The following is a 19,096-nucleotide window of genomic DNA, read 5'->3' as shown; positions in this document are numbered from 1 at the left end:
AGGAGAGGAGGAGGTGATGACATTTATATCACACAGTAACCTTTGAAATTTCACACTGTGAGGGACGTGTGAATAACACTAGTTTCTTCTGTGACATATTGTGCTTAGAAGCACCCATGTTCCCCTTTCATGCAGTCATAATGAAGATGCTGTATGAATTGCCATGGATGTACAAACAAATATCCCTTAGAAGAAAGGTACATGACATTTTACTTTTTATCTGTGCTTCTGACATATGACAATGCATTAAAAGTGCAAAAACCTGCAGTCCTCTGAGTGTCCTCTTGAGGCTTTTCCATGAGGTGCCATTTTTACAGCAGAAATGAAGCCTGGTACATAAAACCCTGTTGGTGTCAAAGCATCATTTTGTATAATTAGGTTAGTTTAATTTCACTACATGAGCCTCAGCTCCATAATCTTCAGGCTTCAGAGTCCAAAGGGTGGCATCACTAATAGAGTCCATGTTGAGTTCAGTCTATGACATAAACATGATTCACTGTTTCATAGTATGAGTGCAATAGGGCTTTTTGTATGCTCCGGCTCCTTTGATTATGCAATTTATCTGTACATATAACACATGTCTATTCTGCCTTCTTTAAAATTATTTAACTGATATAATTGATGCTTTTATTTTGAAATCAATCTATCGGCTTCTAGTAAACTTGCCGAACCCCAGCTAGACGAGGCGGAGCTCAGGCTCCCTGTATCTGCCTCCCTTCCCCCCATCCCGCTGTTTCTGAAAGCAAAGGAACCTCGACACCATCCGAGGAGGTTTTTCACCTCCCTGACGAGAGAGAGAGAGAGAGAGAGAGAGAGAGAGAGAGAGAGAGAGAGAGGCAGAGAGAGAGAGAGAAGGTCTTTTGCTTTTCAGGACACAATCTCTCTCATTCAAGGCCATGGAAAAGAGAGGGATAGAAAAGAAGAAAGTCAGGTAAATAGAAAATAGGGAGAGAGAAAAAGGTAGTGATTGCTTTCAACCAAGCCCACAGGAGAGACAGGAAGAAAGAGAGAGAGAGAGAGAGAGAGAGAGAGGGGAGGAAGAGGAGGAGGGGGATCTCTTTGCTTTGGGAAACAGTGTTCAAGGCTTGAGAAATGTAGGCTATGTTGCACCAGTAAAGACAGCCGAGCAGCCTGTAATTTATAGGCAAGTCTCAACTGTTATTTTATCCCTTCACAAAAGTATGCTTTTATACCTGAGTGTACGTAGGTGTGTGTGTGTGTGTGTGTGTGTGTAGCTGAGGGACAATGAGAGAATGAGGCCGTGGTAGAGGACAGAGAGCGATGCCTTCAACACATCAAACAATTCTCGATTGCTGATTTTAAGCCGTCAGATGTCTTGCAGAGGCTGAATTTTATTCACACAACTGGTTATTTAAACTCAGGTATAGCTCCATATTTTTTTGGGGGGAGGACATGTGTGCAACCGTGAGGGAGTCATTTGCAGGCAAGCAAATCAAACACAGCCTTGCAGTATTGAGGTTAGGCAAGGTGTATGTTGCAGGTCTGTGTAAACCATCTCCAGAAGTAGACTATGTAGATTGTGCTCAAGAAGCAGTTGGTCGGCCATATGTTGCCCTGAATGTGTTAGGGAGTGTGTCTGTATGCATGAGACAAAGCGTGGGTGTCTAGTGTGTTTGCATAGTCCCTGCTGCAGTGTGTGAAGTGTGCATGGACACAATCTGGCCAAAAGTATGCACACACAATATGAAGCGTTGCAAAATCAGTGTTGCTCCTTCGTTCCAATCAAACATACGTGAGGTTTGAGGAAGTTGGTTTGTTGCAGGAGAACATGACTGGACTGCACAACTCTAACAAATGCAAATGTGATGAAGTGGAAAACTAATGGGGAGCCTTTAACAGGATCTCAGTCATGATCTTGCAGAGGGAGAAGTTTGCAGTTCTCCTATTGAAAAGGTACAACAGTGCACTTCCATAAGCATGTGGCCAGAAGTGTCCTGACCCACATCTTTAAGGCTCCACGCTTCTTTTGTGCCTGTCATGTTCGACTTTATTGATTGGACAGTTGAAGACGGACAGGAAGTACGGGGAGGAGAGAGAGGGTTATCCATGCAGCGAACCTAGGACCGGTTTTTCAACCCACAACTCCACTTTGTAGTGTTCCCTGTTACATGAATGTTCCTTGAAGTGAAATTACAGAGTGTAATCCATAAACATATACAGATTAAAAGAGACAAAGTTATTCTACTCTGTACAGTAATCAATAATGTGTTACGTATATGAGTGTAATGATTTGGTGTGTGTCTGTGTGCACATGTTTGATACTAATCTAGTGTCTGCTGGATACAAATCCACCGTGTGTGTGCATGCTGTGTACAGTGCACACAGGTGTGTGTGTGTGTGTGTCAGCTGGCACTCACAGGGTCTCGGTCATCTGGTCAGGTCCAGCTTTCTCTCTGCATGTGGAGAGAAGAATCTGTCACTTCTCTTTCCCTCCCTCCATCCTTCCACCTCCTCCCTCATTCTCTCAGTTCCTCCCATTCGCAGGTTAATTACACGCCAAATCAAGAGTTCAAATCTTTGCAAATTACAAAAAAACTCAAAAGAGCAACCAGGCATGTGGTGCCAGTAACATGCATGCTCTCTGACATCCCGAAATCATCCGTGTTAACTCAAACAAACCAACGCCGCTCGTTGCTGATTAGCAAAGCTGCTGCAGCTCTCTGTGCAAGAAGCAGGAAGTAAGGCTGACCAATCACACTGTGCGGTTATTCTGACCATTGAGTTAGGAATGTGAGATAATGAGCTAAGCCAGTGGTACGTTTGCTGATCAGCAGCTGCTGAAGCAAACACAGGAGTAAGGTCAGCAAGCGTAACACACGCTCGTCTGTCTTGGACGGCTCTTGATGCAGCTAACAAACGATGCTAAACGCTCCACGAGTCTCATTTAGGCTCCCATGACATTCATGAATAAAAAGTCATGCTAAGGTTTATTAGAGCTTCAGTGTTCCCAGATAAGTAGGATCTCTTCCTCTCTGTTTCGTGCGTCCTGCGGCGCAGAGGCAGAAGTTGTAAGACTGTGATTACTACAGCGCTGCTAACACACCACCACCTCCAAAACTTCTGCTACGTGCTGATCAGTAGCCAACACTGCAGACGGAGCAGGGACTCAACTGCTCGACAAGCATGTTTCCAGACAGAAGAAAATAATGTCCTCTTTTTTTTGTCTAACCAAGAAGAATCTGTGGAAACAAACTACAAAAGGTTTATTAAACATCTGGGAGAGCGGGCAGTTTAAAGAAATATGGTTCACAAGTTTTTAATATACATGGTTTTTTTTCCCCACAAGTTAAGATCATTTATGTTGTCGTCAGCAGGAGGAAAAGACAGAGCCTGAAGTGCCAACACTAATATGGAGCCAACCCGAGGGGCTCATTCAGCATCGTAATGTAACTGACCTGCACTGATACAGGATCCTGATGATGTTAAAGGATTCATTCTTTTTATTGTATACTTGTTTGCAGTATGAATAAAGCAGTGTGCAGTGGGAGCTGAGGACAGATGAACTTCTGCTTCAGGGTTTTATCCGGCTAGAAAAGCAGCGTACAGATCAACAACAGACGCAAAGCCCTCATCAGCAACCTTTCTGTTTCCTGTCGGCCGTCATGCGCCTGGAGTTGTTTGAGCGTGCTCCTTCTTTAACACAAGCACGGAATTCAAAGATAGAAGCACAAACAAGTTCAGGAGGAACCGCACGGCGTATGAAACTAAAGGCTACTTAAATGAATCAGAACACAAAAGAGGTTAATCAGGGCTAACCACACAGCGAGCAGACAAGCGCACACTCATCCAGGTTCAAACAGTTAAGATGCGTCTCACGTCCGCCATGTGACGCGCTACAAACAGGATGTCTGCTCGTCTTTTAAAGCCAGTGAGATGCCGAGAGCTACATGTTGAGATGAATGAAAATAATGCCTGAGTTGTGTTTGTGTGAATAACAGCATGGAGGTGATTCCACTGAAGAAAGGTCCATCGGGCTGCGTTGGGAAGCTAAATTTGACGTTTCTGACACAGCGCCATCCTGCATGCTGCGGGGTGTAATGCACGATTTAAATCTCATATTCAGGTTGAATTCATTCAAAGCCTTTTTACATCATGATTTTTATTCCCTGACGTCGGTCCAAACTTTAAAGACTGGAAAACGTCTGCACTGACTTCAGACGAGCTCACCTGTCAGAGAAGGCGTATGTTTAGAAGAAGCTCACTCATCCACCCAGAAGAATGGCATCAGCTGATCAAACTAGGGAGTGATGGGTAATGGGAGTGTTTTTTATTATGATCACCACGTATGGTTTCATGACGAGTCCTCGATCACTATTTGTGATTTAACACTTCGCTCTAACACTGACTGCGAGCTGAACGGATGTTTCCAGACATTTCTGAGCTTCCTGGGATTTAGTATTGATGCACAGCACACTCCGTTTAGTTTGTTAGAAGGTTAGTACACTCTCATTAATCGTACGAGTTCATTTCATTGCAATAATTATCAGTAATGAGTCATTTAAGGTGAGTAGTTTGAACATGTCAGACTCTGTGCAGTGTGTTGGAGCCGCTCTATAAATAGCAGCTGGGAGGTGGGTACTTACTTGATGTAGTAGGGCACATTGTTAGGGGAGATGCCCTGCTCGAATGGGCTCTCTACAGATCCTGCTGAGACAGAAAAACAAGGGTCAACACAACTGTTCAAAGCGTCTGCAGGAGATCTCACTTTTTTACTGCAGGATCAACATCCTTGAAAAAGAGCGTGCCACGAAATGTGTACGCAGCAGATACCAAAGCATCAGTGTAATGAAAGGTTTCCTTCAGAGGAATATAATGAAAAACAGCAGAAAAACAAGAAATATTGCTAATTATCTCACTCATTATGCCCAAAAGAGTTGACAACGCCAGCTATTAAAGCTGCCTCTGCTTTGTGGGAATTGTCAGCACAGTTGGAATTCGTCTCTGACCAATCAGACAGCTCGGCTGAAACTACCCGCTGTATAAGCGTTATTGTGCCCCGCGGGTAAAATTTGCTGCAGTTAAAAAACAGAGTGATGCATTGTGGGACGACAGCCAGAGTGCATTCAACGTAGTAGTAAGATATGAAAAACATGAACGTCCTCAGAGCTTTCTGAATGAAGCACAGCTTGGTCACATGACACCATGTCTGCTTCCATGTAATACAGCCGAATCTTTAGAAGTGAACTGATCTGACAGTGTGAGGAGCGTCATCCGTTTAGATGTTTTTAATAGATATCTGGATGTTTAATGGACGTGCTTTCTCTTACGAATATGTTACTGTCAGTTAACTTTTGTTCATTTGTCTTTGCAGTGTCACTTTCACTTTCCCTTCCTTTCTTCCCTTAGTTTGTGCTCACGAGCCCCCCGTGGCTCTTCAATTTTAATCACCACTGCGAGCGCGTGACTGATATTTTGATCTTTTGTTATCTGCGCTCTTTTAATTACTCTGCAGATGAGCTGTAATTAAGCTAAAGAGAATTGTTGAGTAAAAGCAGCTAGCTGTTTGATGAGTTGCTCCAGGTGGACATATTTTAATGACAAAAAAAAATCATCTTTATTGTGCTGCACTGTTATACATAATTAATCTGCAAAAGTTGAATTTGGCCTCTAAAATTTGAGGTTGTTGTAACATTTGTCTCTGTGATGTTTAGTCATTGTGGTCACTTTGGTATTTCTCTATAATGAAGGCTGTCTACAGTCTACAGTCGCGTGCTCGTACCAAAGTGTGCCAAAGACGTGAGCACAGATCACTCACACTCGTCAAACGAAGTGGACTTTAGGGGGAAGCGTGCTCGGGATGTAAACGCTAACTAAAGACTGGTTTCCTCCTTGGATTGAACATGATTTGTACTTATCGGGCGTGCTAAAAAAAGACTAAAAACACAAACTAGCGCTTCAGCAGTGTGAGAAACACAAAGCCTGACAGGCCTGCTGTGCCTCGCTATGGCTGCTAAGTGAAGATAAGATGATAGCGCTTTGTCGACAGGGATTAGCAAACCAAACAATGAGCACATTAAGAAACAGATCTTCATAGTTCAGAGTTTAAACACAGATCTTCACAGACCATGTGCAACTCTTTCATAGGATGCAACAATCAATGAGGTGCTTGAATGCACGCTGCATGCTCTCATCGATATGTGAGTGTCATCTGGTTGAGTGCCACAGTATCGGGTTAAGCGCTGGGTCATAATTGAATTTGGTGATAAAACTAGAAAAACAAGTTGCATAGACAGATCAATACGCCGTCATGGGCTCATTGAGTCTTTACGCTCACTCCCTCTCATCACTTATTCAGTGATTCAGTGACCCGGTGACAGCCGAGCACTGTGTCGAACACGTCACTTATCGAGTGAGATGCTGTCAGGAGGTGGGCGCCTCGTTTTGTCTTATCTCTTTTTTGCACCTCTTGAGTATCTTGTCAACTGTCAACAGTGTGATGTGTGCGGTGCACATTTGTATGTGTTTGACTCACCGTGCAGAAGGCCGAAGTCCCTGTGAGCATCTGTCAGCTGCTTCAGATGCTCTGTGAGCGAGATCTGATGGAGGTAGAAACAACACAAGCATTCAGACATATAGCTATAGATCATATAGATAGGTCGATGGATAGATTGGTAAACGTGTGTTACTGTAATCTATTTTAGTTATACAGTAGTCTAGCTTCCTCAAACTTCATGAAGCTAATGCCTCGAAGAAGTCCATCATGTCGATGTACCAAAATGGATGTTTTTTTCTAAATAGTTTAGCAGATGAAGAAAGAAATGACAGAAAATATTTCTGAAGCTTACTTGTAAAATCTTCAGCCCTGATAACAGCTCAAAGAAATAATGAACACCTTGAGCGTGTGAGGATGGGAAAGTGAGCGGTGATGTTGTGTCAACGTGAAAAGGGGCACATAATGTTCTCTTGCAAAGAAAGAAACAGTGAGAATGGGCAGACGCGGAGAGAGAGAGGAAAGGGAGAGGAGGAGACACACAGACAAGCATGGAGGCGATAATTGAATTTGTAGTGGAGGAATTAGAGAGGATGCAGTCTCCTGTGAGTCTCCTTCAGCTCTGAATGAGCTGTCGATCTAGATGGAGTTGAGATAATTGTGCCAAATCAGCACGGCCCTGTAGGTACACACAGAGAGGTGGGGCTAAGCCCAGCGGGGGTAATACACACTCGTCTCCTGGCTCACAGATTCCCATCTAAACTGCAAACACTTAGCTCGTCATTGATCCAAATTTAAACACTTGTTTTCTTGGCTGGATTTTGCCATTGTATTCACTTTCATTGTACCTTACACTTTTTACCTTTACCTGTACTTACAGACTGACGACTACATGCAAAGAGGTCAGGCAGAAAAAAAACTTAGACAGAACTACTGGTAATAGAAACGCACACTTTGGAAATATCTACGTGGGCTCCATAAAAAAACAGAACCAAGCGAGTAAGTTCCTGTTGCTAAGAACAGATTATCTGATTGACTTCTGATTGACATTGCAGTCCCTCGGGACTGATGCCTGCACTGATGTCTGGGGACAGCAACATGGCATTCCCTCGAGTCCACAGCAATACACACGTCAAGTGTGATCTTCACTGGTGGCGCCGATAGCGCAGCGGCAGCGCGCGCACCATGTTGCGAGGCTTTGCTCCTCGCGCGGGCGGCCCGGGTTCGCGTCCGGCCTGTGGCCACTTTCCCGCATGTCTCTCCCCACTCTCTCCCTGTTTCCGACTCTATCCACTGTCCTATCAATAAAGGCAAAAAGGCCAAAAATAAACCTTTAAAAAAAAAAAAAAGTGTGATCTTCACTGTGTGAATTGTTCCCTCGTAACACAAAGGACTCTTCTTCTCTTTTTTTTTTTTTTGGGTGTGTATATTCTTTCGTTGGCAGTCAGCTGGACGACCAAACACTCACACACCCTTTGGAGGATGACATATAAAGGGCAGAGAGCTCCAAACCACTTGTGAGCTGCCACTCCGTGAGTCTCCACTCGTCATTTAGAAGACAAATGCATCTCATCCGCCGTTCATCGCGCAGCTTCTGCTTCAGCTTTAAAATCACGCAGCCGACCGGGTGAGAAATATTTGCAGCATTCTTGAGGAAAGTTTCTTGAAACCTGGTTTCTAATCTGAAGCATAATCCCCAGCTGATGCTGACAGGCACCATTTCAGTCACATCCGGACACTTGCTGCGTCCTGAGCATGCCCGGAGGAACGGCTGTGTGCCGGTAACCACGGATGCTTCCTGACACAATGTTCAACCATCCAATGTTACCAGGCAACACATGCAGCTCTGGCCGGCATGCGGGGCTTTGGCAGACACTGATTAGCAACAGGAGGGAGAAAGGTGATTCACAGGAAGCTTAAATGCGCTTCAGCTTCTCGTTGACTAAAGTCTTGAAGCTGAGGGATCAAAAGGTGTTATCATCCAGTTTGAGTGGACAGATTGGCTGATCCATCCACAGCGCGACACGCTGTCAGAGGAGTGTGCGTCATGATATGAGATGGAGAACAGATGTAGATGAAGATACGACAGGGATGACAAGTTTTTTGTTGTTGTTTTTTTTTGCCTCAATGAGACATAAAAACCAAACGATGAAATTACCTTCGGATGCACCTCACCCAATCCATTTCTGCCTGAGTTGCTTTTCCCCGTAGCCACGGTAACCTAATTAGAATTACAGAAAAAAGAAAAAAAAAAGAAAAAAGAAAACAAAAAAAAACACGAGAGTAGGATGGTTGAGGAGGAATTTGTCCCAATTAATCAGAGTGCACTGTGTGGGGATGACGACCAATCGGCTTGGACCTTCATGGCCCCAGAAGAACAGCGTGACACGGCTACAGTGACCTGAATCTGCAGGTACTCATGCACGCACAAACACACATCCGTTTGAAGCTACATGAAGTGTATCAGGAGCACACATTGGACACTCTCGCATTAGCAGACACACCCACAGATATCTCTCCATCAGCCTGTCATTTCATATTTTGCCAGGATTTCCTGGGCAAACGTTCTGCTCCCGATGAACCACCTGCACTGGAGAGTGACTTAAAAAAAAAAAAAACTGGCAGTCAAAACCTCTTCTCTGTCCAAATGCAATACTCGGTTCTCTGCGTACCATTTGATGTCTCACATCAGTGTAAACAGCAAGAAGTCGACTTTCCTGGAACAGACACAACAGTAACATGCTAGCTGCTAACTCTCTCACATGAATTGAGGTCACACTATGTGGAATCGGTGAACGCTTTAGCACTGTTTCACAGTACACTTGCAGCTGTAAGACTGAATCCATGATAAAACATACATACATCGCTAAAGCTATTGTGAGCAGTCAAACAGCTTTTTTTTCCTTCTGGCTATTCTGTGTTTTTTTTAGTCAGTGAAATTATTGATTTTCAGGCTTTATTGACTGAGACGACTGCAGCAATACGGGAAACATGCACAGATGGACATACACACGGACACTAACCAACTAAACTTGCTCTGAACTATAATAAAAAAATAAAAAAAATAAAAAAGGGCCAATCAGAGCTCTTGAAACAGAGACCACTTTTGAGAATGTGCCATCAGGATACAGCTCAGGTCGAGGCACAGATCCGTTTGTTCTTTCAGTGAAGAGTGATGCCCTCACCTTCACCACGACACAAAGGCTCGTGTGTGTGTGTGTGTGTGTGTGTGTGTAAGCATCTGGTCAGGTGCTAACTTCACAGAGACTAGCCGTCTGGTCCCGTCACTGCGGTGTCACCGAGGCACCCGTCTCAGCCTGAGACTCCTCGGCGTTCGCTGCGTCTCTCTGGCAGCTGATTGGCTCTATCTGTCACGCCCGGTAACAATCACTGTCTGGCTTCCAGCATGGCTGCCACTGGGCTTATTGAGACTGATCGAGGCCCACCCTGTGCTGCCTCTGATCACTCACACATGGGGTGTGTTTATGTGTGTGTATGTATGTGTGTACTTTTTGTCCTCATTAAAGAAGTAACATACATTCACAGGTACACACTTTCACAGTGGTGCAAGCTAAACTGGAGTTGTGGGTGAGTTTATGTACGTCTTTGTTACCACATGTGCACACACATATCTGTGTGTGTGTGTGTGTGTGTGTGTGTGTGTGTGTGTGTGTGCGTACCTGCAGCAGCCTCCAGCGTGTGTTGAGATCTTCGATGCGTTCCAGGTTGCTAGGTGACAGCTGAATGTCCGGTGGGCCGAAAGTGGACGCCAACTGGTTCATGTGCGTTACATCATCCTGAATGGGAGCGATCTCGTCCTGGAACTCCTGCGCGCGCACACGCACACGCACACACACACACACACACACACACACACACACACACACACACACACACACACACACACACACACACACAGGAGTTTGGTTGTGCTGCATTGTTAACAGTGGTGCGAGGACAGATGGGAATCACAGGCAGGCTGTCAGCAGCCCTCGGTCCAGTCTTGTGTTTGAACAGTGAGGAACAGATGCATCCATCATGTAAACTCACTTTTCCTGCTTCTTTAATTTTTGCTAATGTATGAAAAACGCTGACAGTGACACTTAAGTGTAATAATGGCATTAATAGGGGCTCTAAGTGTGACTTGATGGCTGATAGATAAAGGGTGGGCTGGCTCGTCTCAGGATGTAATTCCTGACCTTTACAGATGGCACGCCGTCACTCATTCTGACCTTGACTCTTTCGATGTGCTCCGGCAGTGAATCTATGAGCAGGTCGCCAACAGGTTCCCACGCGTCCTTCACCATCTCGGCTTGCCTCAGCTGCCCGTCCAGCAGATCCTCAGCCTCCTGGAGCTCTATCAGCCGATCCAGAGCCAGCTCCAGCCTTTTCTGCCAGGCAGCCGAGTCGGCGTTGAGGTGATCCCACTTGGTTATCACGTCGTCTGCTTCTTTGCGGAGGACTCGCCCCACGTTCTGAGCCCGCTCCTCGGGGCTGATGTCTGAGGGTAACAGGAAGAGCAAGAAAAACTCTGTTTTTACTGCTTTAAAGCACAGAGACGACATCCAGGCATCGATATTTAAAGGAAGCTGTGATGTGGACGTGTAAAGAAGATCCTCATAAATGTCCAAACATATTAAATGTGAAAAAACCTTTCTACAATTGCTTATACTTCTAATATTGATTAAGCTGATTAGTGTATTGCAGTGCATCACCCGTATTAACTTTCCACTGAACAGGCGCAAAAATATCAAATCTGACATTCGTCCAAAACTCTGATAACATTGTACAAACGTGATTGCATGCAAACGTCACTTTGTGCTGGAAGAAAAAGCTACAGATAGAATCCTCCTCCACATAGGATCACTTTGGCGACGATATTGACAGCAGATCTAAGGACACAGTCGCCTGTTTTACAGAAAGCAGAAGGAGCAACCGTGACAACAAAGAGGCCGTTTCACGTATATGTCAAAGCACTCAGGCTGTTTGTGGAGAAGCCAGCTGAATTCAATCCAGACAAAATGTCACGCACTCAGAAGACAACACATCGACTCTGCTTTTTAAGACGTCCTCAGCCGCCGCCTGCAGGAAGATCTATTCGCTGTAGCAGAAGGAGGAAGTAAGTGCCTTCAGTGTGGATGTGATTAGCAGCTATAGTTCCCCCCTTTATTTCCATGTTTCTCTGAGTGTGCTTGAATTGGCAGCTGAATGAGTTTAATGGGCCACAGTTAAAGTTCAGCTGCTTTCAAAGTGCTCGCTAACTCGGCTGCTGCCGTCGTGCGAGAGGTGCTGCAAGGAAACCCTGCATGCGAGTCAGAGAGGACGCAGGTCTGTCAAATTCATATTCTCCTTTTAAGTAAGACTTCAAGACATCAAAGCGTCTTTAATTAATGAGCTCTGTTTCCTTCTTCATTTAAAGATGCACGGTGGATTCAAACGTCGGGGAACATTTCAACAAAAGGATGTTTAGTGTACAAAACTAATATTATCAGTGAATACCTCTCTGCTCAGGTGAGGGCGTTTCTCGGGGAAGCTCAGACAGGAAGACTCCCACATCATCCAGAGCCTTGGTCACAACCGGCTCTTTGCCTCTCATGTCCCTCTTGAAGCCCTGTGAACACACACACACACACACACACACACACACACACACACACACACACACACACACACACACACACACACACACACACACACACACACACACACACACACACACACACACACACACACACACAAAATAAGAAACTGCTTGAAGCGCTCTGAAGATGACCAGGTTGGGATCTTATTGGGTTATTTAGACTTTTTCAAAAATAAAATCAATATAACATAATTGTGATAATAAGATCACAGTGGATTGTAAATCACTCTTTTCATGCGTTGAGTCTCTTCAAGGTGAGAAAATGTTCTTGAAAAACTGAAGACACCTCTCCAGGCAGGTGTCAATGCAAGTGGGAGGTGACTACAATACAGGCACCTATTGTTGCCATGACAACCGGTGGTTGCCACTGGCTACTGATGTGTTACAGTGATGAGGAGAAAAAAAGAAGAAGCAATGTGACTCAAAACTTTGCAGCTCAAAGTTTGAAGCAGTGAAAGACATCCGTATATACTTATTTAAATATGACGATGACGATGATCATTTTTACCTCTCGCTCCAATCCATTATGAAAAAGGCTGATGTATTGTGTGCATATTAAATACACTGCCTCTGTGAGATCAAACCGTCCATGTCCATGAGTGGCTATTAAAACATGTCTATTTTCATGATGAAATGTTTTGACTAAAAGCTTTCTCCTAATGAATATTTGCAGGGACTCGCCATTTCTCCGAATTAATGCAGGTTAAGACATGAAACAAGCAAAATCAGCCGAGCCAATCGTCTCGCCTTTTTACACAAAGTGGGGCATAAAATGGGTTTTTTATTTAACCTCTATGTCCATACTTTCCATTTAATCAGAGCCTTTGATTTGCATAATGTCGGAGCGGGGGAGACACAAAGTCTCAGGCTTTGTCATGAGTGTATCAGACACGCCTGTGAATGCTCAGTGCACTGGCACAGAGGTGAAGGATCGAGCAGGTGGGACTCTGAGGTACACTTTCAGGAGCTTTTAAAATCACACTGATTTTGAGGGACTCTATGAAAATTAATCCAGAAAAGTTTTTTCTTTTAAGCCAAACTTCGAAAACCAATCTGAAAAAAGCGCTGAAACCAGCAGAATGTTAGCAGTGTGTCTTGCAGGTGTGCATCTGTTTCCTCCCACCCTGTGTGTGTCCAGCTGTGTCTGCACCGTGGGGACATCGCCCCCTACAGGTGGCTCCTGCTCCAGCTGTTGACGTTTGATTCTCAGCCAGTTCAGCAGCTCCTGAAGCGACATGTGGAGCCTCTTCCACGGGGCCATCTCTGAGTCCAGATGTGCCCTGAAACAACGTTTTTTTTAAATGTTACTTTCTAAAACTGGATTGTTTCTTCGAGCCAAAGATGGGCATCATCGTTGTTCTGACCTCATACTCAGGGTCTTGTTGCGCAGGTCGTTCCAGCGCTGGCCCATGTTATCCAGGCGTCTCTGGAGCAGAGCGGCATCCTCCGAGTCCCCGAGTGAGTTCACAATCCTCTGACCATTCTCATCCAGGGAGTGATACAGCTCTGTGTGGCCGTCAACCTCAGCCTGCAGATCCTGGAGACACACAGACAAACACAGGGAAAGACTCAGTGGATCAGTGCAGTAAATTCTAGCGAAGCGCACACTTCATTTTCTGGGTAACAGCAGCCATCTTTCAAGAATTCGCTTTTCTTTCATTGCCGGAGTGCTCAGTAATGGGATCAGGATCTGAGAAAGTGATTTAGTCTTAGCGGCAGGACTGAGCCATAATGCAGGGCTAAATGTATCACGGATGCTCCACGTGAAACTGAAATGTCAAAATGTGCAATTCATCCTTGAATCAACTACTTCGACAGTGCTGGTCCCACCTGCGAGGATAATTCACCACTCAAATCCATCATTTAAAGTCCTGGAAGAGACGGGGGAGGAAAACCCACACTTAAAAAAAAAAAACCTTTTGTAAAGTGAAAATAAAGATAAAAAATGTGCCATCAATCAGTGTATCCACATCTTTTCTGTACTGCTTATATGTATGTCTGCATGGGCACTGGAAGACGTGAAACGAGCTCCATGTAGGGGATAAACATGCATTGAAGTTTGGGCCTTTGACTGAAGCTTGACATATTCTCAAAATGTCCTGCAGGAGGGAAACATCCTGGAGAAGAAAGTTACACACAAGATAAATTAGACGACATGAAATTTTAATGATACCTGAGGGGAGGAAACGGGTCACTGAAGCAAAGAACAGGACACAGACGAGAATAGAACAAATAGAAAGAAGCGGAGACAGACAAGCTGCTGCTTTATCTTCAGGAAGTGTCCTGCAGTTTCTCCTGTGATCTAAATGTTCTCTGATCCCTTTGAAGACGTCGAGAAATGCCCAGCCGCGTGTCTCCGTATGGACTTTAACTTTGATGTCTTCATTTGAAATTGATGATATCATGACTTTTGTTTTTTTTAAATCACACTTGGGCAGAAAGATGATCGTACATGTCCTTAAGTCGACCTTAAATGGCTCCCGAGGTGCAGAATCAGCACATCTCCAGACAACTCGTTTGTGATAAAAGCACTTTAGTACACAGTGGGACTTATTTTGAAAACAACAAAGCACTTCTTTACACGTAGACACGGCGAAGATTTAAACCTAAATAGATCCTTTCAAGGTCCTTATGAGTCATCTAATTTATAAACCTTTGACCTCAACACTTAAAATCCCGTTCTTTTAGGTTTGCTTTACTCATCATAACAAGAGAACAGCGCTCCAAACCTGAACATGGTAGACCTTCCTGCGCAGCATCCTCCAAACTTTACTCCCGAATCCTCAAACTAGACGCCATCAAGGAACCTCTTCTGCCTCTCTTATTCCCTCGAGACTAGCTCCCAGTGTGACTGTTTAAAAACTGCTCTCTGTGTGGACGTGTGACAAAGAAGGAGATTTGGCAATGAAGAGGAAGAGGAAGAGGGAGGGATGGAGGGAGAGAGAGAGTGTGTTACCCATAAAAAGAAAAGGGTGTGAGTCAGAGACAGTGGGGGGAAAAAGAGAGAGAAGAGGAGAGAGAACTTGAAAGGCTGCATAAAACGATGAGCGTGCTTATTTTCCAATTAAATGTTATCTGCGTGCTGAGTGTTTGGTGTATGTGCATGCGCTCTCTGGATGCTACGCTACGCCGCAGTTCGCCATTATAATTGGACACAGAAGACTATCACAGCTCTGCATACAGTGCGGCTGTTGTACTGAACTGTGTGTGTGTGTGGAAAGGAAGTGTGCACAGACGTGAATTTGCAACATTGTGTGTTTGAGAATTCATCTCCAAAATGTGTGTGTGTGTGTGTGTGTGTGTGTGTGTGTGGGTGCAGGGTGACAGCCGAGGGTCAAAATATGTTCTCTCACAGAACAGAGCTTTCCCTTCTACACCCACAGAACAAGTGGGGGGAATTTTTGCATTTGTCTGCCAGGCATCAACGGACCAATGAAAACTCACGATGCTGCCATGTCAGCATTCCTGTCATATCAGCCAGGGCAGAGAGTCAGCGAAGAGTGTCTTAAACTTCGGGTCCAAAAAAACTGGAGGGATCCTGTACGTGTGTCCTCAATTGCTAGCTATGTGACAGCTGTCAATCAACAGTGTGGGCGGGCCTTTCAGGTCTTCTTCTTCTTCTTCTTCATGTTTCTTTTTTTCCACCAAATCCTTCGACTTCTGTGCCGATACAATTCTTATAAGCAGCTACATACAAAACCTAAATGGATCCCTTGATTTGCTCCATTAAATATCATCACAACATCCGGTGTTAAAACTGTAGGGGGAAAGATTGCTTTGGCTATAAAAGAGTTGTAAAAGCAGGAGTTGTGGAGGTAAAATGGTAAGAACATTTTTAATATGCACACACACAGTGGGAGAGCAGGCCTCCTTTAATAGGTCAGTCATAAAAAAGGAAGGAAGTCTGGCTTTTATTCGACTTCAAGGGATCATCTGCTATTTCTAGTGTTCTCGCTCGTCTTCTCCAGCCCTTTGAATTCCCTACATTCACACCTTAGACATAAACATATGAGCCCAATGATTTGTGTGTAAGCCCTGCATTAAATATGATTGGAATTCTGTCAGTGGTAAAATCGATCAGTCATGACCTCCATGGTGTCCGGACAGCGTTTCCAATAAATATCATTAAAACAGTTCAATAACCAGAGCTTTGCATGTTTCCAACCTTCCACTGGGCGAGCAGGTTCCTGGCGCCCGGCTGCTCCTGCAGTCGCTCCTTGTTGGTGGCGTCGATCAAAACATTGCAGGTGGTCTCCGCCTCCGTCAGCCAGTTGAGGAACTTCTCCAGGTCGAGGTAGAACAGCTGGAGTAGCTTCATGGCGGCCTCCAGACCGGCCTCCCTGTCTGAAACACTGCAACATACACATGTACAAACTGACTCCAGCTCCATCACAGCTAACTCGACATCTTCTACTGTTTCACTTACAATAAAGAAAAGTCAATGTTTTTGAACTGCTTTTGGTTTGTTAATGATTATTGATCAAAAATCATCAAGAGCATGCACAGGTTGAATAGGAGGCCGCACAGTGAATCATTTCAAATGCACACTAATGAGTTTGTCCACAGATAAACATAAATGCATCATCTGTTCTGCAAAGAGTGAAACCTCCAGGTGCAGCTGAATTAAAGAAAATAAAAGGGCCGAACTCCACTTTAACATTACAGTTATATATAAATATAAAAAGTGTTTTTGTGTGTTATTACCGTTTGCTTATGTGTGTCCAGGTAGCCACCATGTTGTCGTTGACCTGGGTGACCTTGTGCGTGTCGTCATTGGCATACAGTGTCAGGAGTTTGTCTGCCATTGCGTTGGTTTGGTCTACCTGTCCTTGCCACTGCTGCAGCTCCCTCGCAAACACCTAAAGGTTAAGTGGGAGTGAAGGGAAAAAATAGAAAAGACATAAAAATGACTATCTGCCACTTTGAAGGAATTCCCACCGTGTTGATTCAAGGACGCTCAATACTAAGTTACGTATTTTGCTGCACCACACCATTTTCATTTATCGAGCACATTTGTTTGTCAGCAGTCTGCAGCTCGCTCGGCAGCTGAACATCTGGCTTGCAAGATGAATTAGATTTTGTGAACTTTATTTCTTTAATCATTTTTGAACAATCAGTGACAGACAAACACTCCCACCACAGCACAGTGTGCAAGCAGCGCCTGGTGATTCCTGATCAAATCAATACAAGTTTTAATCAAAACAATCGTGCAGGTTTGATGTCTCTGATGAGTCCCATTCGGTTTTCATTTAACTTTGAATAATTCTCAGCCTGCAGTTAACAGTGATTCAGGTGTAACATGCTGTTCAGTCGAACCTTCAGTTCAGCGTTTTGTTTCTTCAGTGTTTCCACCGAGTACGTGATCTCCTGCCAGGACTCCAGCCTCTCATTGGCCTGCTTGATGAGATGATCCACTCCCTTCCTGGCATCCAGCCAATCAGTGGAGTCCTGCAGCATGTTGAGGAGCTGCTTTGTCCGATCTGACAGTTTGGTCTGAGAGTCTTCCCAATGAGTCTGAAGCCTGTCAACTAAAAACACATTAAAAAAAAAAATCTGTTAATGCAATAACAAAAGGCAATGTATGTTTTTTTTAGTTTCACAGCATGCATCCCTTTACTGACATGTATGCATGTATAATCACAACAGGTGAGTAATAAAAATGCTTCCCCTTGGACAGTGTGTGTCACCCTGTGCAACTCTTTCATGTTGTGTTTTGTTTACAATAATAAAGGTTAGAAGGACATCTATAAGACTGGAGCACAAACACAAGCCTTACTTGAAAACATGCTTTGTTGCATTGGCTCTGCACATGGATCAAGAAACTCTTTAGACTTATCCTGTACTGATACTTTGGGGAAGAATTTAGGGTTTGTTTTGGGGCTTTTTTTATTTAGAGATAGGACTGAGCGAGAAATCGGGAAAAGAGAGAGAGAGAGGGAATGGCGTGCACAAAAGGAGCAGGAGGTCGGACCCCGACCAGGACTACAGCCTGTGGTGCCTCGTTACAACTTGTTATTACTCTTTAGATTTAGTTTTCTTAAATGTCTTTCATGACTGAGGGTATTTAGAAAATGATCTTTTTTTTCTCATGACATGATGATGCATCTGTGTGACGTACTGCGCTCCGTGATTGCGTTGCGGGTGTCCTGATTGCTTGTTTTGTTCTTGAGGTTCTGGGCCGCTGTGACTTGTCTATCCAGGAGGGGGCGCCGCTGGTCCAGCTCCTGCAGAGACGACTTGAAACACAATCCATAACGGTAAATGAACGCGTCAACCAGTCCAGTTGAGTTTGCTTGCCGTGCTGTAAATGTCGCTCGCAGTGATGTCTGCGGTTCTGACCTTCAAACAGGAGATGTTTTCATTGATGTCGTCCAGGTCGGCCACCACCACACGCTTGTTCTGCACCATGTTATCCAGCATGGTCAGCCAATCAGTGAGCTCGGCCCAGGACTTGTTGAACTGAGCGAGGGCTGCAGATTCAGGCTGGGAACTTCCTGTCAGACTTTCATCTGGAACACAGACACAACGTTTTTTTCTTCATTTCCAAACGTTAACTCTTTAGTTTTCATGTGTGTGACCGGAGGATAAATGCAGGATATAAACCTGAGCATCGAGTGAACTCACAGACTTCCTCTTTGATGACAGTGTTTGTAAAAAATACTCCACATATTCATGTTTTTAATACTTCAATGTGAAAGTCACAAATAGGTCTGCAGAGTTTATCTTTATGATCCGTGCGGCCCATCAGTTGAACCTATTCATTATTAAATCCTATATTGATGGTTGTTTTTTTTATGAGAGAAGTTTTGCCTCGAGCCTGCAGGCATTTAACATAATGAGTCTCTGCACTAACATTAGACACCTGGCATATATTTAGTGTCGGCTATAATTTGATGGCAGGATTTTCATACGTTCGTTCTTTATTTAGCTTTACACAGAGAGCTTGGAGAGTTTAAACAGAGCAGCAACCTCCAGTGTTGAAAAAAATTAACTAAATGTGAAGA

At 44.4% G+C, this 19,096-nt stretch overlaps 1 protein-coding gene across 1 annotated transcript in view; it reads right to left on the bottom strand.

Annotated features, from left to right (window-relative positions):
• Positions 1 to 4,600: 4,600 nt before the first annotated feature.
• LOC306818363 (dystrophin-like) overlaps positions 4,601 to 19,096 on the bottom strand; it is a gene marked incomplete at its 3' end in the record, with an annotated part of 151,902 nt that continues 137,406 nt past the window's right edge. The window contains 12 exon segments of the mRNA XM_079335917.1: positions 4,601 to 4,665; positions 6,494 to 6,557; positions 10,132 to 10,278; positions 10,684 to 10,952; positions 11,951 to 12,062; positions 13,216 to 13,372; positions 13,457 to 13,629; positions 16,258 to 16,444; positions 16,797 to 16,951; positions 17,409 to 17,620; positions 18,211 to 18,328; positions 18,432 to 18,601. Coding sequence (XP_079192043.1) covers positions 4,601 to 4,665; positions 6,494 to 6,557; positions 10,132 to 10,278; positions 10,684 to 10,952; positions 11,951 to 12,062; positions 13,216 to 13,372; positions 13,457 to 13,629; positions 16,258 to 16,444; positions 16,797 to 16,951; positions 17,409 to 17,620; positions 18,211 to 18,328; positions 18,432 to 18,601 — 1,829 coding nt within the window.

The sequence above is a fragment of the Symphodus melops genome (genome assembly GCF_947650265.1).
Source record: "Symphodus melops genome assembly, chromosome: 23".
Lineage (NCBI taxonomy): Eukaryota > Metazoa > Chordata > Actinopteri > Labriformes > Labridae > Symphodus > Symphodus melops.
Note: the sequence above shows the minus strand (reverse complement) of the source record. Positions and strands in the feature narration are given on the sequence as shown.